The 23917-nt window shown below is 51.3% G+C and overlaps 1 protein-coding gene across 1 annotated transcript in view; it reads right to left on the bottom strand.

The window, feature by feature from the left end:
• The window catches only part of zdhhc5a (zinc finger DHHC-type palmitoyltransferase 5a), a 53735-nt gene extending 30367 nt beyond the window's left edge, over positions 1-23368 (bottom strand). The window contains exons 1-2 of the mRNA XM_063039642.1: positions 23234-23368; positions 6049-7462 (exon numbers count right to left, since the gene is read on the bottom strand). Coding sequence (XP_062895712.1) covers positions 6049-6152 — 104 coding nt within the window. The 5' untranslated portion in view covers positions 6153-7462; positions 23234-23368. The remainder of the gene's footprint in view (positions 1-6048; positions 7463-23233) is intronic.
• Between the last annotated feature and the right edge of the window lie 549 nt (positions 23369-23917).

The following is a 23917-nucleotide window of genomic DNA, read 5'->3' as shown; positions in this document are numbered from 1 at the left end:
ATTTCTGCTCCACCTTCTCTGTACTGCAGTGGCATAAAACACCAGGCAGGCCTCATTTGTGGCTGTGTCCTGGTCTGGCCCTGTTACACGGAGGATGCAGAGCAGAGGTTCCCAACCTTCTTAAAGCCATGACAGCAAAGGGTCTGTGGACCCTGGATTGGGTACCCCTGTACGCTGCAGAGGCTGTGGAGACAGTGCAGGAAAGATTCACGGGGATGTTGCCCGGATTAAAGCAATAAAGAGAGGTTGGGTAGATTTGGTCACAAACAAGAGAAAATCTGCAGATGTTGGAAACCCGAGCAACACACACAAAATGCCAGAGGAACTCAGTAGGCCCAGCAGCACCTATGTAAAAGAGTACCGCCAACGGGTCTCCACCCGAAATGTCCACTGCACTCTTTTCCGTGGATGCTGCCTGGCCTGCTGAGTTCCTCCAGCAATTTCTGCGTGTTGGTTGGGTACATTTGGGTTATTTCTCGGTGGAGCCTGCCGGGAGACCGGATAGAGGTTTCTGAGATTATGAGGGGAAGGCAGTCCGAGTCTTTCCCCCACTGCCCCACAGGGTAGATATGCCAAACAATGCAGGGCAGAGGCTTAAAGTGAGAGGGAAAAATTTCCAAGAAAATACACGGGCAGTTTTTCGTTTAAACTACCCCACAGGTCGGTGAGAATGATTGCAGATGACACAAAGATGGGCGACATTGTGGATGGGGTAGAAGGTCAGGTGAGACAGGTGGAGGAATGGCAGCTTGCTGAATGGTACTGGGTCTATGCCCTGCCTGTTCATGTCTCTGTTTAACAGCCTCTGAAACGCTTCCACCCTGACCCCTGGCAGCAGAGTCCAAACACCCACTGCTCTCCGTGGGGGGAAAAAACTTGCTGAGTAATTCTCTCAGACTTCCCCATACCTGTCCTTGAATACTCTGCGGATACCTGACATCGAGAAGAAAATGACCGGCCTCGACGATGGTAGAAACAGACAGGCTCACAACAATAAGACGAATTCAGACAGGCTAGGTGCCTCTATTGGTCCAGGGAGTGAGTACAAGAGTCGAGAAGACACCTTGCAGTTGTACAAAAGTCTGGTCAGGCCGCACTGGGAGCATTGTGTATGGCGACAGCAAGGGTGGGGAGGCTTTGCAGAGGTTCAGCGGGATGTTGCGCAGGGTAGACAATCAGAGTGGAAATGTTGGGAAACATGGTCGACGTGGACGCGCTGGCATGAAAGGCCACTCGATTGACACTCCATGATTCTTGTTTCATAACAAAGAACGAGGAGGGTTAGACCAGGCTGGGGAACAGAGCAAGAGGACAGGGGAGGCGCAGACCAGTTGGGGAACAGGACAAGGGGAGTGTCACAGCGTCACAGCTTCCACTCCAGCAAAGCAGGAAGGGTGATCTGCAGAGAACATTTTCCGGCCCTGCCCTGTGCAAGACACACCCAGCCACATTCCACCTCACAACTTCGAGAGAGAGGAGGGAGAGAACGGGGTGGGGGTAGGGATGTTGACCCAGTGAGGGACGGGGGACCAGACCATCACACTACCTGCTCACCCCTGCCTGCTACACCCATCGCTGAGGGACTGTCCAACGCCATAGGTGTGTCTCCTCACTGAATGCTCTTCCCTTTCACCCCTTGCTCTGTCCCTCTTCCCGCCCTCACTCTGGGCTGTGAATGAGGGATTAGCAGCCCGGTAATCTGTTCCCTGGCAGCTGCTGGTGTGAGTAAATCCAAAGAAGTAGGGCAGCATCTGTGAGACTAATCGAAAGACCCGGGATAAATTAGCAGGCTGACTACACGTAGAGGGAGAGAGATGTTCCCTAACTCGACAGTGGCTAAATCTCTCAGGTGCCACCTCACTGCTTTGGGACAGAGGGGGCATTAGATCCCAACCCTCACTGACACACCATGGGGAACAATTAACAGCAGTGAATTAATACATGAATACAGGAACAGAGGCAGAGGGAGCTCCGCACCGTGTCTGACCCGTGTCCTGGGAGCGCTCGGTGCCCACACTGGGGATAAAGTGGGGGGGACACACTGTGGGGGTGATGTAGAGGGAGCTCCACACCGTGTCTGACCCATGTCCCGGGAGCGCTCGGTGTCCACACTGGGGATAAAGTGGGGGGGGGGGGACACTGTGGGGGTGATGTAGAGGGAGCTCCACACCGTGTCTGACCCGTGTCCCGGGAGCGCTCGGTGTCCACACTGGGGATAAAGTGGGGGGGGGGGACACACTGTGGGGGTGATGTAGAGGGAGCCCCACACCGTGTCTGACCCGTGTCCCGGGAACGCTCGGTGCCCACACTGGGGATAAAGTGGGGGGTGGACACACTGTGGAGGTGATTTAGAGGGAGCTCCACACCGTGTCTGACCCGTGTCCCGGGACCGCTCGGTGCCCACACTGGGGATAAAGTGGGGGGTGGACACACTGTGGGGGTGACGTAGAGGGAGCTCCACACCGTGTCTGACCCGTGTCCCGGGAGCGCTCGGTCCCCACACTGGGGATAAAGTGGGGGGGACACACTGTGGGGGTGATGTAGAGGGAGCTCCACACCGTGTCTGACCCATGTCCCGGGAGCGCTCGGTGCCCACACTGGGGATAAAGTGGGGGGGACACACTGTGGAGGTGATGTAGAGGGAGCCCCACACCGTGTCTGACCCGTGTCCCGGGAACGCTCGGTGCCCACACTGGGGATAAAGTGGGGGGGACACACTGTGGGGGTGACGTAGAGGGAGCTCCACACCCTGTCTAGAACTGGGGATAAAGTGAGGGCAGAATCCTCAGAGAGACCTATCCCAGTCTACACCCATCGCTTTAACAAGTGATGCAGGCACCAGATCAGAATGGAAAGCTTGCTGTTTCCTGAGGAGTTCAGTGCTGAACTCGATGAGCTGAAAACAACAGCAAGGACAGCCAACAGGAGGACGAATAGTGGGAATCGAGCATTTTGTTCCTCCTTTGTCTGCATTCCACTGCTGAGAGCAGGGTAGTGCTGGATTTATGAGGTGTTGGGCAGATGTCTGCTTCACACTGAGAAGACAAGATGATAAGCTGGAGCTACCAAGCACTGTATCGTTTTTTAACACCAGGAACTGTTCTGCTCTCTGCACCCCACAGCAGGAGCCAAGCAGGCTTCTGGTTTCAGTATGTCACACTGGGACTTTTCCTGTGCACGGTTCCTGGTACTGAATATCACACCAGGAGTTTTACCACACATAGATCCCTCGCCCACCTCCTCCCTCCCCTACACCTCTCCCTATCTCTGTCATCCCCTCCTTGTCTCTGTCAACCCTCTCCCTCCCCGTCATCTCCTCCTTCCCCTACACCCCTCCCCATCTCTGTCACTCCCTCCGTCCCCTACACTCCTCTCCATCTTCGTCACCATCAGCCCCTCCCTTCCCTCCCGTACCCCTCTCCCCGTCTCCGCGTTCCCCTCAACCCTTATATGTGTAATTTGCTTATATCCCCCACGTGCCTCTTCGCTGCCCACCCCTCCCATCCAGCCGGTCTCCGCAACCTCCTACATCTGCCAAAGAACCAACAGGCTCCACATTAGCACACGCGCCACCTCCCTCCCGTCTGCCCAAAGGGCGGCCTCTTCATCTGCCAATCTCTCTGTCGGCGGCCCTTGTTTTCTCCGTCACCGCTGCAAGCTGCAGGAGGAACTCAGCCTCTCCCGGGAGGAGGGGAACTGTGGTCATCCTCCATCGGGGAGCAGGCACGGAGCCCGAAGACTCACACTCAGCCATTCAGGAAGAGGTCTTTCCCCGCAGTCCCTCAACCCACGAGCACGACCTCACGGTTGATCACATTCACTGTAACTTGTCGTAGTTGTTATGCCTTGCCACAAAACAGATATCACGATGTAGGTCATTTTCTGATATTCCGCACTGAATCCCTGACCCGGTCCCTGTGTTCCAGAGGAAGCAGCCGACATCATCGAGGACCGCTCTTCCTTACTTCTGCCCTCTCCCGTCAGGCAGAGGGTACAAAATCCTGAAAACGGGCTCCAGGGGCGTGTCGACCTCGCTGAAATCGAGTCTTAAAGAGCACTGCACCCCAACAACTGGCACTCAGCCCATCTAGTCCATGCCAAACTGTTAGTGCGCTCGGTCCCATCGACCTGCTCCCGGACCAATGTCCTCACTACCCTTCCCATCCATGTACTTATCCAATCTTCTCTTCAACGCTGAACTTAAAATCCACGTCCACCACTTCAGCCGGCAGCTTGTCCCACACGGTCACCAACTTCCGAATGAACAGCATCTCCCTTAAACATTTCAACCTTTCACCCGTAACCCACTCTTCTCACTCAACCTCATTGGAAATGTTTCCCCGCTTCCTTCCCAGTCCTGAAGAGTCTCTGCCCAAAATGGGTCTTCCCCCTTCCTTCCCAGAACTGAAGAAGGGTCTCGCCCCAAAACATCAACTGTTCTGCTCTCTGCACCCCACAGCAGGAGTCAAGCAGGTTTCGTTTCCATAGACGCTGCCTAACCTGCTGAGTTCCTCCAGCATCTTGTGTGTGCTGCCGAGCGGGAAAGGCCCGCTTGAACTTACCGCACCTGTACTCCTCTCATTCTCCCACAGTCCAGGGAATGAAGTCCTAACTTCTCCTTATGACCGTCACCCTCAAGCCCCCCGGCAGCGTCCTCGTAAACGCTCTCTGTTGTACGACTACTGACTGGTCCCCTCCTACGATAGGGTGGCGGCTCTTGGCGGCGTGACCGACCCCACCTGAAAGCCTTTCTGCACTGCTCTTTCCCTCTAGCTGCAACACCCCATTCTGCTTTCTGTATTACTTCGCAGTACTTGGGATGAGATTGTGAAAAGCAAAGACAGAGAGGACCCAAAGCAGCAACGACCCATGTACCAGGTGAGGGGAAGACGTCAGAGGCAGGTTTTTTCTCTTCAAACAAAGAGTGGGTAGTGTCGAGAATGCACCAGGGACATTTACAAGACTCGCAGACCGAGTTCAATCCAGAAAAGCGTGCAGTGATTCACCTTCGAAGGGTTAATGGCTGGATTCTTATCGGTGTGGAGGAAGAGAGGGACCTTGGGGTCCACGTCCAGAGCTGCCGCACAGGTTGACAGGGTTGTTAGGAGGACGTGCGGTGTGTTGGTCCACATTAGTCAGGGGATTGAGTTGACGAGCCGAGTTTTATTGGAGTACTGCCAGGGGACGGTAGTGAAAGCTGATACACTCGAGGTGCTCTGAGGTGTGGAGGATGGAGGGGACTGGACACTGTGCCGGCAGGAGGAATGAGATTAGTTGGGCGGCAGCACGTCATGGGCTGAAGGGGCTGTTTCATGCTCATTAATCCTTCATGCCCCACCCCCTCCCCCAGCTCAGTCTCACTCTTCCTTAATCTGGGCCCGCACGTGTCCTACATGGGCGCAGAGACGGGCGAAAGAAAATGGAGGACAATGGGCCGCGTAGGAGACTGCTGCAGCAGGAGGTTTAGGCACACGCAGTGGCCACTCTGTACCTAATGCTTGTGGTCTTCTGCCGCTGTGGCCCGTCGATATCACTGATGTTATCGCTGTGCTCTTCAGCGCACCACTGTTGTAACGCGTGGTTAGCTGAGATACTGTCGCCTTCCTGTTGGCTGGAACCATTCCCCTCTGACCTCCCTCACTAACAAGCCGCTCTCGCCCACAGAACTGCTGCTCGCTGGGTGTTTTTGTTTCCTCAGTCTGTCGCGCATGTGAAAATCCCAGGGGACCAGCAGTTTCTGAGATGCACCAACGATCGTCCCACGGAACAAAGTCACAAAGTCCCCATTCTGATGTTTGGTCTGAGTCTGAGCCTCCTGCCCGAGCCTGCGTGCTTTTCTGCACTGAGTTGCCGCCACATGTTTGGCCGATCAGATACGTGCACTGACCAGCAGGCGCGGCTGGCCACTGAGAGCAGCTCGCCTCGACACCGTGGGCTGAGGTGCCTGTCCCGGTGCCGACGAGCCACTCCACAGCACGACACTGCTAACCCCCTCTCCCCGCCCCACCTCGACAACCAAACCAGGAGGAAGAACCAGACTGTACTCACGGGAAGACGAAGAAGAGAGACGTGGAGCCCACGAGGAAGGTGGCGGCGGCTGACACCGGGATGTACTTGCTGGGTTTGAAGCTCCCCTCTGTTCCCGATGGCATATTGCTCTGGCTCCGGACTCCCTCAGCAGCATAGCAGGGTCACAGTGCAGGTGGGGAACGAGGGGGAAGGGAAGGGAGGGAGGGGAGAGAGTCGCTCCTGTGTGTGAGGGGAGGGGTGATGGGGCGGGGAGGGGGAGGGGAGTGGCGTCAAGGCCTCAAAAGACGAGGGCAGAGAGAGGAGGAGATGCAAGTCCCTGAGACGGATACCTGCCGCCTCCTCGCTGAACCCTTCCCGGTGCTGGGCAGGACTTGGCTGGGTTTGGGGCAGGAACCTGTTCCGTTTCGACAGGTGGGAGAGAGAACTGGGAGGGAGGGAGGGAGAAAGAGTGGTGTCGGGGGAGAACTTGTATAACAGACCTTGGCTCAGCTGTCCAGGATAGGGTGTAGTTAAAACCGTTAAACCTGAGGTGATTAACAGCAGTCTGCGTGGGGTCTGAGTGGGGCTCAACGATTTACTGGCCAGGAGGAATCGAAGTGCAAATTACTACACAGGCTATTTACAGTAGTGGCTCTCAGATCCAGACCGGGATCTGCAGAGGTGGCAGAGAGCTTTGGGCAGGAGGGTGGGGATGAGTTAACTCAAATGAGCAAAGGGAGGAATTTTTTTCTGGGAAAGGAACCGGAAGGGGGGAGGGGAACGTGGGATAAAGAAAGCAGGGATCTGGTGAGGAAGATTGCTGGATCCGGTGGAGAGGCAAGGGCTCTCGAGAGTAAAAGGGGTTTTAATGCCACTTGATGAATCCTGTCGGCGGTCCGCACGCGGAGATCCTGGTTCCGGGTGCGATGCCTCAGTGGAGTGGGGTAAAGACGCGTCACTCTGCTCCCCCGCGCCACCCCCCCACCTCTGTCCTCTTTGTCGATTAGCTTTGCCTGTGTTCCTCTGGAAAGCAGTAGGATCGAGACCAATCAGCCAACATCCATCAAGCAGGGGTGGGGGGGTGGGGAAGGGGATCCCCTCTCGGAGGGCGACGGGTGCAGGCTCCCGAGCTCAGTGCCAAACGAGTGCCTCCTACGGGACTCTGGGGGCCCCCGCCAGGCCCCTCACCCCCTTGCTGCCACGGGAAATAAAGGCAGTGTCCGAACCGCTTTGCCGATCCCCTCCGCAGGTCCGACTATCCTGGACGGACGGGGGTGAAGTCCGACAGGTGGGTGGGAATAATCCTTCCTTTCAACTCGATCTGTGTCTGTCCTTCGTCGTCTGTCCGTTTCCGGGCCGTCCCAGGGAGAGACTCCGCGTCTACATTGGGGAGACGGCCTCTCTCGGAGTGGCGGGTCCTCCGGCTGACTCTCTGCTCTGCTTTCTCTTCTTCCTGTTGGCCGGGAGGCGGGAGACAAAAGGAGAGAGCGGATTTTCAGTATCCCGGGAGTGAGAGGGAAGCCCCAAGGAGGGAACCACCCCACCACCCACCCTTATTTGCCCCCCTTCACAGTTTTCATGCACTTCTCAATGCAGACTTCAACAGGAGAAGGCAGAAGGGGTTCCGGGGAAGGAAGAGGCCAGCAGGCTCTCCATTGCGACTTCAGACCAGTTTTACCAGTTGCGCGGTTCAAATACCTTTTCCACATCTACGTGTGACAAATCAGATTATTAACTTCAGAGTCAGAATCAGGTTTACCATCACTGATGTACAGTACTTCGTGAAATTAGCTGTTTCGGCAGTCGGGCTGAACCAGGTGAGGGCATTCGGCGGGCCTCATACCTCACTGGGATAGGGGCATGCCTGCCCTAGCGTGTCCAGTCCTCACAGAGGGATCAGAGGGGGAGGGAGTGCGCAATTTCACCTTCCTGGGTGTCAACATCTCTGAGGATCTAACCTGGTCCCAACACATTGATGTGGTGTGACGAGAAAGTAAGTTATCAGAAGATTGATGCTGATGAGAGAGATAAGGGAGACAATGGAGAAACATTCAAAATGCTAATAAGAGAGGAGAGAGAGATTAACGAGAAAGAATCACATTTCAGATATTGACAGACTGGTTGCTTTGAACCTGAACTGTTTGAAGTTTGATGGACAGGTGATACTCCAGTAGGGGGATAAAAGGAACAGGTTCGCTCAGGCACGACACACACCACGAGATAACGAGACCCTGGAAGAGTGGTGTGCCCCCACAAGTTGGTGCGAGTTGGAGGTCTGGTTCGAGGGAACCGACCATAGACGCACAGGGTGAAAGGGTACGATCGGCGGGAACCTGGTGTGTGTGTCTGCCCTTGCCTGGGTGCTGGGTTCACCACGGAAGAACGGTCGTATCCGGAGCGGAGGGGTCACAGTCGGTGACCACATAAGACATTAAAAAGGCTCCACCCGAGAGCTAACTGTGAAGAACATCAAAGGTCTGCTGAATCAGATTTGAATATCTCTATATATCTCTCTCTCTCTCTCCAACGGCACAACAGCGATTACTGCGAACTGTACTAAGCTGAACTGAACTCAGCGTCACTTGAGACTGATCATTTTACCCCTAGACTGCGATAGGGCTTGGTTGATTCCTATTACCCTAGTTCTGTGTACATGTGTGTTTTATCATTGCTAACCTGTTGCATTTATATCCTTACGATGAGAGTACTGTGTTACTTATTTCTTTAATAAAACTTTATTAGCTTCTGTTAAACCAGACTGCAACCAAGTGGTCCATTTCTGCTGGTTTGGCAACTCAGTTACGGGGTACGTAACAGTGGCTATAAAGGAGGCAAGACAGCGGCTATACTTCATTAGGAGTTTGAGGAGATTCAGTTTGTCAATTAAAACACTCGGAAAACTTCTACTGATGTACCGTGGAGGGCATTCTGACAGGCTGCATCACCGTCTGGTATTGGGGGAGAGAGGGGTAATGCACAGGATCGAAATAAGTTGCAGAAAGTTGTAAAATTAGTCAGCTCCATCTTGGGTCCCGGCCTCCACGGGGTCCAGGACATCGTCAGGGAGCGGTGTTCGTTATTAAGGACCCCCACCACCCAGGACGTGCCTCTTCTCACTGTTACCGTCGGGAAGGAGGTACAGAACATGAATAGGAGTCGGCCATCCGGCCCATCGAGCCTGCTCTGCCATTCAGTAAGATCGTGGCTGATCTGGCCATGGACTCATCTCCACCTACCTGCCTTTTCCCCATAACCCTTAATTCCCCGACTAAACAGAAGCCTGAAGGCGCGCACACAGCAATTCGGGAACAGTTTCATCCCCTCTGCCATCCGATTTCTAAATGAACGTTGAACCCATGCACAACACCTCACTTTTTAAAAAGTACGTATTACTTCTGTTCTTCCACTGCCCATTTTACATTTACTATTGTACAGACATATATAATTAAAGTAACTCAAGCAGCACACACAAAATGCGACAGGAACTCAGCAAGACAGGCAGCGTTCGACTGTCGACTCCTTTCCATAGATGCTGTCTGGCCTGCTGAGTTCCTCCAGCTTTCTGAGTGTGTTGCTCGGATTTCCAGCACCCTGCAGATTTTCTCTGGTCTGTTAATGGAACCCAGTTCCTTTTCTCTATATTCATCCAATATTTCATTGTACTGCTGCCGTAAAGTTAGCAAGTTTCACGATATTAAAGCAGATCCTGACTCTGAAGTCAGCGGCAGTGGAGATCGGACGGCGAGGGAGGCGATTCTGCAGCGGTTTGTGGAGAGCGAAGGGCACAACGAGACAACAGACGTCACCGCCATCCACTGCCAGCAAGGATGAGCCCAGTTTGCAACGGCTACTCATGTCACTGGACCTGGGCTTACGAGGCCGAGAGAGTGGAACTTTAAAAAGTCCCCCCTGTCCTTGTTGGACACAGCAGACAACCAAGGACAGGATAATACTTTAGTTTAAAAGCTGCAGGCCCTCTCCCCATCCCGCCCCACCCAACAATTTTACTACCTTCTGCTTTAAAGTCGCCACAAATACCATTTCTAAGCACTATTTCTCCCACCGTCACGTAGCCCAGGCCTGTGGAATCCCTCGCCACTGTACGACGCCATGCCAGTGATTTACCAGGCTCGATCCTGGGAGTGGCACTGAGACCTCACCCCCTACCTGTCGGGGTGGGGTTGGGGTGAGGTGCAGAGGGTGATGGTCTCAGTGTTAATGGGTAACGCCCCAACCACAATTTTCTTCTGGTATAGGAGTGCAGCTACAGAGCATTCGAGCGTCTCAGGCACTGGGCTTGGTCCCCTCTGGGGAAGAAGTCAGAAAGGGAGGGGACGGATTAGAGAACAACAAGCAAGCGTCTCTGTAATGTGCGCCAACGAGGGTGGGGATCGGGTCGCCTCTCTGGCCTGCTAACCCGTGGCATCGACGCTGTTTTATTCCTGCCTCCTCGTAAGCTCACTGTGTGTGGGCAACCTACCCCCCCACCCCCAACCCTTACACACACTGGCCCACGCCTCCATCGCGTGATCCCTCAGCCTCCTTAGCTCCAGGGAACATCCCAGCCCAACCCCAGCCTCTCCTCGTGAGCCAAGCCCTCTAGTGGATTGACACACAGTCTTCTGGAGGGATGGAGGGTCGGCGGGTCGAGCAGCACCTGCAGGGGGCCGGAGGATTCGCTGAGTGCCCGGGGCAGACCGCGCGCTGCTGCATTCCAGCAGTTACAGCTTCCCTGTGTCAACATCCTTGCTGCTCGCTTTCCAGTTTAATCATATCCTTCCTGCCGCTGGGAGACCAGAACTGCACGCAGCACTCTCCGCGAGGCCTCGTACAGCCGTACCGTACTCGGCACCCTGAACACCAGACACCTTCACCGCCCCTGCCCACCTGTGCTGTCACTTTCGGGGCAGCGACCTACCTCTACCCCCTGGGTCTCCACGACGCTCCTTCCCGTGAGAGCGCGGGTTTCCTCTGGGTGCTCTGGTTTCCTCCCACACTCTAAAGAACGGCCTGGCTAGTAGGTTAGTTGGTCATTGCAAATTGCCCTGTGATGAAGGCCAGAAGACATAGAGCGGAATCAGGCCGTTCAGCCCATCGAGTCTGCTCTGCCATTTCAACACGGCTGATCCCAGATTTCACTCAACCCCATACACCTGCCGTCTCACCCTATTCCCCCTGACCGATCAGGAGATGATCAACTTCCACTTTAAATACATCCAGGGACTTGGCCTCCACCGCAGTCTGTGATAGAGCCTTCTTCAGACTCACTACTCTCTGGCTAAAAAAATTCCTCCTTACCTCTGTTCTAAAGGGTCACCCCTCAATTCTGAGGCTGTGCCCTCTATTTCTGGATACCCCCGCCACAGGAAACATCCTCTCCACACCCACCCTATCCGGTCCTTTCAACATTCGGTGGGTTTCAATCAGAAACCACCCTCGTATTCTTCTAAATTCCAACAAAGCCGCCAAATGCTCACCATGTGTTAACCCCTTCATTCCCAGAATCATCCCCATGAACCTCCTCCGGACTCTCTCCAATGACAACACATCCTTCATGAGATAAGGGGCCCAGAACTCGACAATACTCCAAGTGCAGCCTGACTAGTGTCTTATAAAGGTTCAGCATTGTTGTGATTAAGCTCGGGTTAAATAGGTGGGTTGCCGTGGTTTGTAGGGCTGGAAGGCTGTATCTCTAGCACAACACTCCCCACAGTGTAGAGCCCTGGCCTGGTTTAACTTCCCCAAACGCACCAGCATGCACTCTCCCGAGGCCACAACCTACGGACTCTTCATCTCATGCTCTTGATATTTATTTATTGCCCATTTTTTATTATTACTTCTTTCTTTTCTGTATTTGCCCAGCTTGTTGTCTTTTGCACTCCGGTTGAGTACCCAGCTCAGTGCGGCCTTTCAGTAATTCTGTTACGGCTATTAGTCTATTACAGATTTATTGAGTATGCCAGCAAGAAAAAGTATCTCAGGGTTGTAGAAGTACTCTGAACTTTAAATCCTATCAGCCGCCCCGCTGCCAATATCCCCCCCCCGCCCCGCACCTCAACATTGTGCTGCAGAAGGTGGTAAAAGTTCTCGACAGACCAGATTGCTCCAGACAAAAGGCATTTTCCGGGCCAGACACGGTACTGAACTTAAAAAACGCAAACATGAGGAAATCTGCAGATGCTGGAATTTCAAGCAACACACACATCAAAGTTGCTGGTGAACGCAGCAGGCCAGGCAGCATCTCTAGGAAGAGGTACAGTCGACGTTTCGGGCCGAGACCCTTCGTCAGGACTCGTCAGCCTGAGACCACTGAACTACTGTCTCAGACGGTGGCTACATTTCACCGCTCAACAGAAGCGACAGATGAGATTCGACGACATCCACCCAATGTACCACATTCAATCAGACTGCCAAATGAGATAAGACTCAAGCTCTGTGGTAGTTTTTTTAAAAATATCATTTCACAGCTATTCGACATTTTCAGGTGGTGATGTCAGGTTGCATTTTAATCTTTGATACAATATACCAGCAGTAACACTTTAATTGGCGGTGTAACATTAAACTGTGGTATATTTTGCCGGTGAGCAGAATAAGAAATTTAGGATTTTAATTTCTATTTATTATACAAAGCTGTAATACAAGTTCATTTTCCTAACGATTTAAGGTGTACACCATTACAAGGGGCTAGATATGGTCGACTGTGTAGGAGTAACACACAGACACAAAATGCTGGAGGAACTCAGCAGGCCAGGCAGTATCTATGGAAAAGAGTCAACAGTTGACGTTTTGGGCCAAGACCCTTCAGCAGGACTGCATTAGAGTAACTTTTTGGGTTTTTAATCACATGCAGCAATGAAGTTAACTGACTTTGGCCACCAGCGGTCAGATTGGGATATGCAATGAAGATTAAATTTAAAATGCAGACCAGACGGAGCAGGAAACAGGCACTTAACCGATAGTCTACACATGCACGTACCCAATCCACACCCTGCTACAAAACAGTAATTAACACATTTTAGGTGTGATGGTGGGAAGATCCAGACATTTTAAACTGTTACGTGTAGTTCAAGGCAACATCATAAATATGGATTTGTTGGAATCGTCATGCATTTTCTCTGATCTTTAGCGTATAAAAAGTTGTGTAGAGTTGGGCACGGGCAACTGAAAGGGTCTCCATACAACGTCTGCCGAGCCTTGTTTTGTTGACTACAGAGGCTGCTTCACACAGCTATCAGTACTTCTCTCTGGTGACTTCACTCACACAACGACAGGCTGCAACACAACTTCCCTCCGCATCACAGCACAGGAAGAGGACCTTCGGCCCTCGTCATCTGAGTTTGACACGACGCCAAATTAAACTCAACCCTGCTGCCAGCAAGTGATGGTCATCGCTCCACTTCCTGAATATTCACGTCTTTCCAAAAGCCTCTCAGACACCACTACCGTAACTGCCTCCACCGCCACTCTCTCTGTATAAAAACCTGCCTCTTAAGGTCTCTTCAAAGCTTCTTCCCTCTCCCTCAGGCACTGGGCAGGGGAGAAACATAGAAAATAGGTGCAGGAGTAGGCCATTCGGCCCTTCGAGCCTGCACCGCCATTTATTATGATCATGGCTGATCATCCAACTCAGAACCCTGCACCAGCCTTCCCTCCATACCCCCTGACCCCTGTAGCCACAAGGGCCATATCTAACTCCCTCTTAAATATAGCCAATGAACTGGCCTCAACTGTTTCCTGTGGCAGAGAATTCCACAGATTCACCACTCTCTGTGTGAAGAAGTTTTTCCTAATCTCGGTCCTAAAAGGCTCCCCCTTTATCCTCAAACTGTAACCCCTCGTTCTGGACTTCCCCAACATCGGGAACAATCTTCCTGCATCTAGCCTGTCCAATCCCTTTAGGATCTTATACGTTTCAATCAGATCCCCCCTCAATCTTCTAAATTCCAACGAGTACAAGCCCAGTTCATCCAGTCTTTCTTCATATGAAAGTCCTGCCATCCCAGGAATCAATCTGGTGAACCTTCTTTGTACTCCCTCTATGGCAAGGATGTCTTTCCTCAGATTAGGGGACCAAAACTGCACACAATACTCCAGGTGTGGTCTCACCAAGGCCTTGTACAACTGCAGTAGTACCTCCCTGCTCCTGTACTCGAATCCTCTCGCTATAAATGCCAGCATACCATTCGCCTTTTTCACCGCCTGCTGTACCTGCATGCCCACTTTCAATGACTGGTGTATAATGACACCCAGGTCTCGTTGCACCTCCCCTTCTCCCCTTTTGTGGCCTTTGTAATTACACACACCCCTGCAAGTTAAAAGAATGTTTTCGCAGCCTGAGCCTCTACTGGACTGCAAAAACATTGCTTTAATTTACACCAGACTACACTTTAGCACCTGACACGGCATTTTTACGTGAACTGCAACAGCTACACAGCGAAGTAACTCGCAAGAAAACAGAATTCAGTACTGGGTTGCTCACGTTGAATGCTTTGCTCTTGCCACCGGACTGGATCGTATCTGCCAGTAATTGAGATTGATTGGTGGCTCTACAAAAATTATACACTGTGCGCGGTCTCAGCCTGCAAATATTAACGTTTCTCTTTTGAGTGTTTCTTTAGAGCGTAGGACATGTCAGAATGCAATATGCCATTAATTAGATTTCAGCTTTGGAGGCAAGAGTTACGAAATGCCGCAAAATTGCATCACATTTGAACCAGGATGACACCACTCTCTCAGCCCTAACACCTGGGCGTTCACCAAGGTTCATCCCGTAGTGGGAACAGCACCGGGGGGGGGGGGGAGGGGAAGGCCCTTCGGTCCATCGTATCTGTGCTGGACACAATGCCGAATTGAGGGAAATGCCTTCTGCCTGCGTGTGCTCAGGTTAGACTCCACCTTCCATTTCTCTGGCCAAATCTCCAGATCTGGTGGCCACTTCATTAGGTATGTTCTGTACCTGATAAAGTGGCCACTGAGTGTACGTCAGTGGTCTTCTGCTGCTGTCGCCCATCCAGTTCAGTGTCCAATGCTCTTCCACACACCACCATTGTAATACGTGGCTATCTGAGTTACTGTCAGCTTGAAGCAGGCTGGCTGTTCTCCTCTAACCCCTCTCATCAACAAGGCATTTTCGCCCACAGGACTGCCGCTCACTCGAGGTTTTAGTTTATTTTTCGCACCTTTCTCTGCGAACTGTGGAGACAGCTGTACATGAAAATCCCAAGAGATCGGCTGTCCCTCAGATACTCAAACCACCCTGCCTGGCACCAACAATCAAATCATTCCCTGGTTAAAGTCACGTAAATCACATTTCTTCCCCCGTTCTGATGTTTTGTCATGTCTGCGTGTTTTTATGCATTGAGTTGCTGCTGCATGATTGGCTGATTCGATATTTGCATTGGTGTCAGGTGTACCTAATAAAGGGGCCACCGAGTGTAGATTCTACAACAATGTTCATTTTGTCTCCAAACTTGCCGATGAAAGCTACGTTTCAACCCAGATCGATAAAAAGAGGAGGTCCCAGCACTGATCTTTGCAAAGCACCACTGGTCGCAGAGCTCCTGTCAGAATAACACCCCTCCATCACCACTACCTTCTGTCTTCCAGGGCCAGTCCAACTTTGTTCCCAACTTTCATAAGGGTCTCGGCCCAAAACATCGCCTGTACCTCTTCCTGGAGATGCTGCCTGGCCTGCTGCGTTCACCAGCAACTTTGATGTGTGTTGCTTGAAATTCCAGCATCTGCAGATTTCCTCGTGTTTTGTTCCCAACTTATCAACTTTGTTGTGAGTCCCCAGGGAATTAATCTTTGGGACCAGAGTTAAATGTAGCCAATGAGTTGGATGCAAATGCTCAGGATGGGGTCAGTCTCTCTGCGAATGACACTGTTGATGACAGGGGGTTCTCGATCACCCGGGGAAGTGGAGCGAGAAGAGGTAAATGGATTTCAACGCAGGTAAGTGTGAGGTGATGTTCTTTATAAAATCCATAAGGTCAGAAAGCACTGGTTGAGTATCGTGAGCAGTTTTGGCCCCTTATCTTAGAAAGAATGTGCTGAAACTGGAGCGGCTTCAAAGGAAGCTGGCGAAAATGATTCCTGGATTGAATGCCTTGAAATATGATGGCTGTGTATTATGTATTCACTGGAATTCAGAGGAATGAGAGGTGACCCTTATTGAAACCCTATCGAATGGAGAAAGGCCGAGATAGAGTGGATGTGGAGAGGCTGTTTCCTATGGTGGTTGAGTCCGAGACCAGAGGGGCACCGTTTCAGAATGGAGATGAGGAGCGTCTTTATGAAGAGGGTGATGAATCTGTGGAATACTTTGCCACAGGCGGCTGTGGAGGCCAAGTCTTTATTTATATCTAAGGCAGAGGTCAATAGACTCTTGATTAGACAGGGATGCGGGGAGAAGGCAGGAGATTGGGGCTGAGAGGAAAATGGATCAGCCATGATAAAGTGGCAGAGCAGTCTCAACGGGATAAACGGCCAAATTCTGCTCCTATTTCTTATGGTTTTATAGGACATAGGAGCAGAATGAGGCCAATTGGGCCCATTGAGTCTGTGCCATTCCATCAGAGCTGACTTATTAACCCTCTCAACCCCATTCCACCCATAACCTTTGACATCCGGATTGATCAAGAACCCATCAACCTCCGCTTTAAATGCACCCAATGATCAGGCCTAAATAGCCACTTGGGGCAACAAATTCCAAAGATTCACTAGCTACTGGCTAAAGATTTTTTTTTCCCCCTCAGCCCCATTCTAAATGGGCATCCCTCTATTGTGAGGCTGTGTCCTCTGGTCTGCGTCTCCCACCATAGGAAACATCCTCTCCACATCCACTCTAAAGGCCTTTCAATATTCAATAGGTTTTAATGAGATCTTCCCCCGTCCCCCCCGCCTGATTCTTCTAACCTTCATTAAGTAAAGCCCCAGAGCCATCAAACACTCCTCATACATTAACACTTTAATTCCCAGAATCATTTTCTTCACCCTCCTCCGGAACCTCTCTGATGTCAGCACATCTGCTCTTACATAAGGGGCCCAAAGCTGCTCACAAATGCTCCAAGCGAGGCCTCACCAGTGTTTTATAAAGCCTCAGTATTACATCCTTGCTTTTATATTCTCGTCCTCTTGAAATGAATGCTGACGTTGCATTTGCCTTCCTCCCCACTCAACCCACCAGTTAACCTTTACAGAATCCTGCACAAGGACTCCCAAGTCCCTTTGCACCTCGGATTTTTGAAATTTCTCCCCATTTAGAAAATAGTCTAAGCCTTTACTCCTTCTGCCAAAGCACACAACCATGCACTTCCCAATACTGTATTCCAACTGCCACTTCTTTTGCCCAATCTCCCAGTCAGCCCAAGTCCTTCTGTAGCCTCCCTGCTTCCTCAGCACCAGCTGTCTTGTCCTCCACCTATCTCCGTACCAGCCACATCACTGACAGACAATGTAAAGAGAAGAGGGCCCATCACTGATCCCCGTGGAACACCGACAGTCACCGGCAGCCCAGTCCACAAAGCCGCCAAGTGTAGGACTTGTACTGTGGAGAGCAGGGCGCTTGGGTGGGGCGGGGGGGGGGGTTGTAAAGGAATAAAGGGACCTCGACCTCGGAGGACAAGTGAAGAGTCACGGGGAATGCAAGACAGGCCCGGCATTCTGGCCTTCGCCAGTCAGGGAATTGAATGTGAGTGCTGGGCAGTGACATTGCAGTTGTATGTGTCATTGGTGAGGCCTGCACAGTCTGCGTCACCCTGTTAAAGGAAAGATAGTGTTAAAGTGGAAAGAGCGTAGGGTAGATTAATAGCGAGAGGTTGGCCTGGCAAGGAGCACAGGAGAAATGGGGGGCTTGGGAGGTGACTTTGTAAAGAATCACTGACATACACTGCGAAATTTGTTGCTTTGCAGCAGCAAGCCATAAAAATTACCATCAGTTCCAAAGAGAACTAGCAGAGAAGATGAATAACAAGGCGGTGTTTGCAGACCGTACAGGAGATCTGATGGCAGAGAGGAAGAAGCTGTTCCTAAAACCTTGAGTGGTAGGTCTTCCAGGCTCCTGCGCAAAGGGTGGATGGGTACTGATCTGTACCCCGGTCCGGCAATGAGGAGGCAGAGGGAATTATCATTGACAGCCCTCACCACCCAGGACATGCCCTGCTCACACTGCTACCATCAATGGAGGGGGTACAGGAGCCTGGAGACCTACCACGCAAAGTTTTAGGAACAGCCTTCTTAACGTTTTCTTCCGCTCTACCAACAGCTTTGCGGACAGTCCGTGAACAATACTTCACTATTTCTCTTTTTAAAATATTGTAACCTAGGGTAATGTTTTATCAACACACACAAAATGCTACAGGAACTCAGCAGACCAGGCAGTGTCTCTGGAAAAGAGCAGACAGTCGACATTTCAGGCCGAGACCCTTTATCAGGACTGAGAAGGAAGATGGGAAGTCGGGTGAGAAGGTGGGGAAGATGTACAAGGTGGTAGGTGACAGGTGAAACCGGAAGAGGGGGGAGAGGTGAAGTGAAGAGCTGGGAAGCCGACTGGTGAACGAGATAAAGGGCTGGAGAAAGGGGAATCTGTTAGGAGAGAGTAGATGACCATGTAAGAAAAGGGAAGGGAGCAGCACCAGAGGGAGGCGATGGGCAGGCAAGGAGATGAAGTGAGAGGGGGAATGGCGAAGTTTGAGAAATCGATGTGCATGCCGTCAGGTTGGAGGCTAACCAGGTGGAATACAAGGTGTTGTTCCTCCAACCTGAGTGTGGCCACATCGCGGCAGCGGAGCATGTTGGAATGGGAACTGGGACTGGGACTGAAGTCGGAGCCTTTTCTGGCTGACACAGCCTCGTGTCTATGCAGGATTTCCAGCACCCGCAGGTTTTCTGGCGTTGGTGACATTTTGCCTCTTGCGCAAAACCACAAATGTCACGACATTGTCAGGGACAATAATCCCGATTCTGAGGCTGGAGGTGAGAGAGGAGAGATTTAATAGAAACTCGGCGGACAGCTTTCTCACTCAGAGGGCGGTGAGCACACGGAACGAGCTGCCAGTGGAAGTGGTCGAGGAAGGCTCATTGTTTACGAAGCACTCGGACAGGGACTAGCAGGGGGTCGAGTGGGTGAAAGGATTGAGGGTGGAATGCAGGAAATTGGGTCTAAATGGGAGGGCATTGTGGTTAGCAGGGACCTGTTGGGCCGATAGGCCTATATCTGTTCTGTTTTACTCTGTGACTATAATGCCCACTGACCTGCGTCAATCATCCCTGGCCTCTCAATCAAATTTGTAAGACGTTTAAAAAGTTCAAATTATCAAAGTACACGTGTCACCCTGTACAACCCTGAGATTCGTTTTCAAGGGGATTCTCAGCAAATACAAAGCAACACAATAGAATCAATGGAAAACTACACAAAGCAAGACTCACAGACAGCCGACCGTGCAAATATAAAAGAGAAAAAGCAAATAAAATACTAATAAATAAACAAGCAAGCAATAAATATCGAGGGCCTTGAAAGTGGGAACACTGAAGTGATGGGGCAAGTGAAGTTATCCCCACTGGTTGAGAAGCCCGATGCTTGAGGGGTAATAACTGTTCCTGAATCCAGTGGAGTGAGACTTGCGGCTCCTCTACCTCCTTTCTGAGGACAGCCCATGCTTTTCCAAATCCAAGAAAAGCCGCTCCTTTAAGGAATTTCTCCCCCAACCCCCGCCATTAATTTCCCTCTCAGTGAGGCAAGGTTCACTGACCTACAATTCCCTGAGACCCTTCTTAAACAAATGGACAACATTGCCAAAGTTGAGTCTTCTGAGACCTTGCCTGTAGCTAAAGGGGTTACAGAAATCTCAGCAGTCTCCTCCCTTGCTAGCCTCAGGGTCATTTCTCAATACACACACCTCACCCTCCTTAACCTCGACCTGCCCTGGAACATCAGCACACCTTCCCCTGATCTCACCACCGTCCACACTTTCCTCCTGGGTAAATACCGAGGCGGAGTACTCACTGGGGGCCCCGCCCACATCCTCTGGCTGCAGACACAAACTCCCTCCCTCGCCCTCAGCTACCCTCTTGCTCTAAAACACCTTGGCATTCTCAGTTTCATGGTGCCTCACACTTGTTCACGGTGGTCCTCAAGACCCCGACACCACTACGTATGATTTTATCCCACATTTAAAACCTCGACAGCCAGGTTTAAACACACATTTAGACCCGCATCTGACTTTAATGCAGACCATCTCAGATTTAATCTCCTCATTCCCAATATATGACTCTAATCCAGTTTTATCCCGTATCTAAGCCCCTGACACCCTGATGTACAACTTTAACCCACATTTAAATCCCTGGCCCCAATGTACACGATTTACCTCACATTTATGATTTTAACACAGGTTGAGATATTTTAGATCTTACTTTTTAAAAATCTAAAAACCCATGTCTACCCCACGTTAAACTCCTGACACCCCAATGTCTGATTTTAATCCCAACCCAAATTCATGGGGCATTTAAACCCTGAGATTTAGCCCATAATTGGGGGGCTACAGACCAGATACAGGTTGATGGGACCAGGTGGAACAGTATTTTGGCATGGAAAAGATGGGCTGAAGGACCTGTCTTTGTGCTGTAGTAACCCATGGCTCAATTTATCACATGATAGATGATTTTAATCTGCGGCTATCCCACCTCTAAACCCCAATAAGTGACTATCCCACACTCAGTTCTATATGTGATTTTAACCTGGTTTCACCCCCAAAATGTCAATCTGACATTTAAACCCCTGAATCCCCGATTAGCCCAGATTTACATACATTTGTGACTTCAACCTGGATTTTCCCACTCCTAAAACCCTGACACCCCAATGTGATTTTTATCTGGATCTATCCCAAATCAAAACTTCTGAATCCCTAATTAGTGCCGATTTACTGCACATTTACGATTCTAACTCAGGTTTATCCCTGTGTTTAAATTTCTGACACCACAATTAATTACTTTAACCTGGATCTACCCAACATTAATATCCTGACGCCCCAATATGCGACTTTAACTGGGGTTTAAACCCCTGGCACCCCAATGTGATTTTTACCTGGACCTTATCCCACATTTAAACTCCCAAATCCCCAGTTCCCAGATTTACCGCAGTTTATGACTAAACCCCTGACATCCGAATATGTGATTTTTAGCCACATAAAACCCTGACTGCACAAGATGTGACTACCATCACGATTTATCCCATATTTATGGCTTTGACCTGCATTTATTACCCACATAAAACCCTGACACCTCAATAAGTGACTTCAGCTCCTGCACACCGATACACTGACAATATTAATCTGAGCTCATAGTTCACTTAAGCTCCTGACACCTCAATGCGTGATTTCAGCCCAGATTTATCGCACGTTTTGCTTTAATCCAGATCTATCCCACCATTTAAACTACTGGCACCCCAACACAAGATCTCAGCCCAGGCTCGGATTTAACATCGCCAGCATATGTCCTGCAATTTGTTGTCCTTGCAGCAACAGTACACTACAACACATAATTTAAAAAACTAATTACAGCAAGAAATATAGTTTCAAATAAATTAAATATGTACTGCAAAAAGAAAGGAAATAAATACCCGACACCGCGAAAAATTACTTTAACCTGACCTGACACACCAATATACACACATTTGTGACCTTAACCCAGGTCAGTCCCACATTTCGTGCCTGACATCCCAATATGTACTTGTTTGTGACTTTAACACACGTTAATCCCCTGACACCCCAAATATATACATATTGGAGACTTTAACCTGGGTTAATTCCCCATTTCATGCCCTGACACCCCAATATACACACGTTGGAGACTTTAACCTGGGTTAATCCTACATTTCATCCCCTGACACCGTAAATATATACACATTTCACACTTTAACCCTGGTTAATCCCCCATTTCGTGCCTGACATCCCAATACGTACTTGTTTGTGACTTTAACCCAGTTTAATCTCCTGACACCCCAAATATATACATATTGGAGACTTTAACCTGACTTTAACAGAGGTTAATCCCCTGACACCCCAATATATACATATTGGAGATTTTAACCTGGGTTAGTCCCCCATATCATGCCCTGACACCCCAATATACACACGTTGGAGACTTTAACCTGGGTTAATCCTACATTTCATCCCCTGACACCGTAAATATATACACATTTCACACTTTAACCCGGGTTAGTCCCCCATTTCATGCCCTGACACCCCAAACATGTACACATTTCAGACTTTAACCCTGGTTAATCCCCTATTCCGTGCCTGACATCCCAATACGTACTTGTTTGTGACTTTAACCCAGTTTAATCTCCTGACACCCCAAATATATACATATTGGAGACTTTATCCTGGGTTAATCCCACATTTCATCCTCTGACACAACAGTACACCTTGTTTGTGGCTTTAGCCCGGGTTAGTCCCCCATTTCATGCCCTGCCCCCCAATATATACATATTGGAGATTTTAACCCTGGTTAATCCCCCATTTCGTGCCTGACATCCCAATATGTACTTGTGCATGACTTTAACCCAGGTTAATCCCCGACACCCCAATATACACACGTTGGAGATTTAACCCGGGTTAGTCCCCCATTTGATGCCCTGACACCCCAAATATATACACATTGGAGACTTTAACCCCGGTTAATCGCCCATTTCGTGCCCTGACACCCCAGTAACCTGCCCTTATCTCACACAGATGCCACTAACTCGAGTCACCCTCCTACATTTAAACCCCTGACACCGCCACAGGCGGTTTTAAACCCAGATTAGTCACGCATCTGCGACTCTTAATCCGGATCCCTCGCACCCCGGGGCACGACCTTTGCCGGTCCGATCTGTCACACGCTTTACGGCCTCGCAGCCCGACACCAACAACGGTGATATATAACCCCCCTCCCCTTCCTTCCTCCCTGCCCCCGGACGAGTAGGCCGCAACCGCAGCCCGGGCCTCGAGTAGGGAGGGTTCCCTCATCCACCACCATCAGACCGCCGGCCCCCACCCCCAAAAGCCCCACCGCCTCCGGGCCGGCCCGGCCGGAAACGGGGCCGTCCACTTTACCTCAGCGAATGGCGGCGGGACCGGGAAACGCCGAGGTCCCGACGCGAACCGGACATCTTTTGGGGGGGCTTTTTTTGGGCCGTTGCTGTGGCGTTTGGGCGGGCGGGGGGACGACCGTTTCGAAGGCTCACCTCGGCGGCATTCCGCCGCTGATTTTGAATAATAACCGCCGCCCGGGGCCCGCGATCCGCTCGGCTCCGCTCGCTCTCCTTCACCTCCCTCCCCTCAGTCCCGCCGTGACGGGCGGCCGCGGCGGCCAATCAGCGCGCCAGTCCTCCAGCCAATCCGGGGCGGCTCCCCGCCCCCCGCTCGCCCCAGCTAGGTGTCAATCGCCGCCTCGACCCAATCGGCGGAGCGGTCCGCCGGAGTGACGTCACAGAAGGGAGAGGGGGGGTCGTCGTTGGCGAGTGAGCGCCCGCCCCACGACGCTGTCAGTCGAGTGCCAATCGACGGCGTACGTACTGGTGCGCCGACGTCAGGGGAGGAGGCGGTGTCAAGGATCGAGGAACTGTCAATTACAACCTAAACCAATCCCCGAAGGCTGCGCTCTGCTGACGTGAAAAGGTGGTCGGAATCATTTTACCCGCCTACGCATTTGTCAATCTCCGCTTGAACCAACCCTCGGATGTGGCGGTGCAGTGACGTACGTGGTGGGCGGATCTTCTCGCCCAGCTGACCCCGCTCCTGTCAATCCCAGCTGTGGGCCAATCACCGGACTGGATTTTTTTTTCGCAGCGCAGTTGACCCTCGCATGCGAGGCGGGTCTTGGCTCCCGTCGTGCCTCCGGATTGTGTGCTCGCCCTGTCAATCGGAGA

The sequence above is a fragment of the Mobula hypostoma genome, unplaced genomic scaffold (assembly GCF_963921235.1).
Source record: "Mobula hypostoma unplaced genomic scaffold, sMobHyp1.1 scaffold_91, whole genome shotgun sequence".
NCBI classification, from domain to species: domain Eukaryota; kingdom Metazoa; phylum Chordata; class Chondrichthyes; order Myliobatiformes; family Myliobatidae; genus Mobula; species Mobula hypostoma.
Note: the sequence above shows the minus strand (reverse complement) of the source record. Positions and strands in the feature narration are given on the sequence as shown.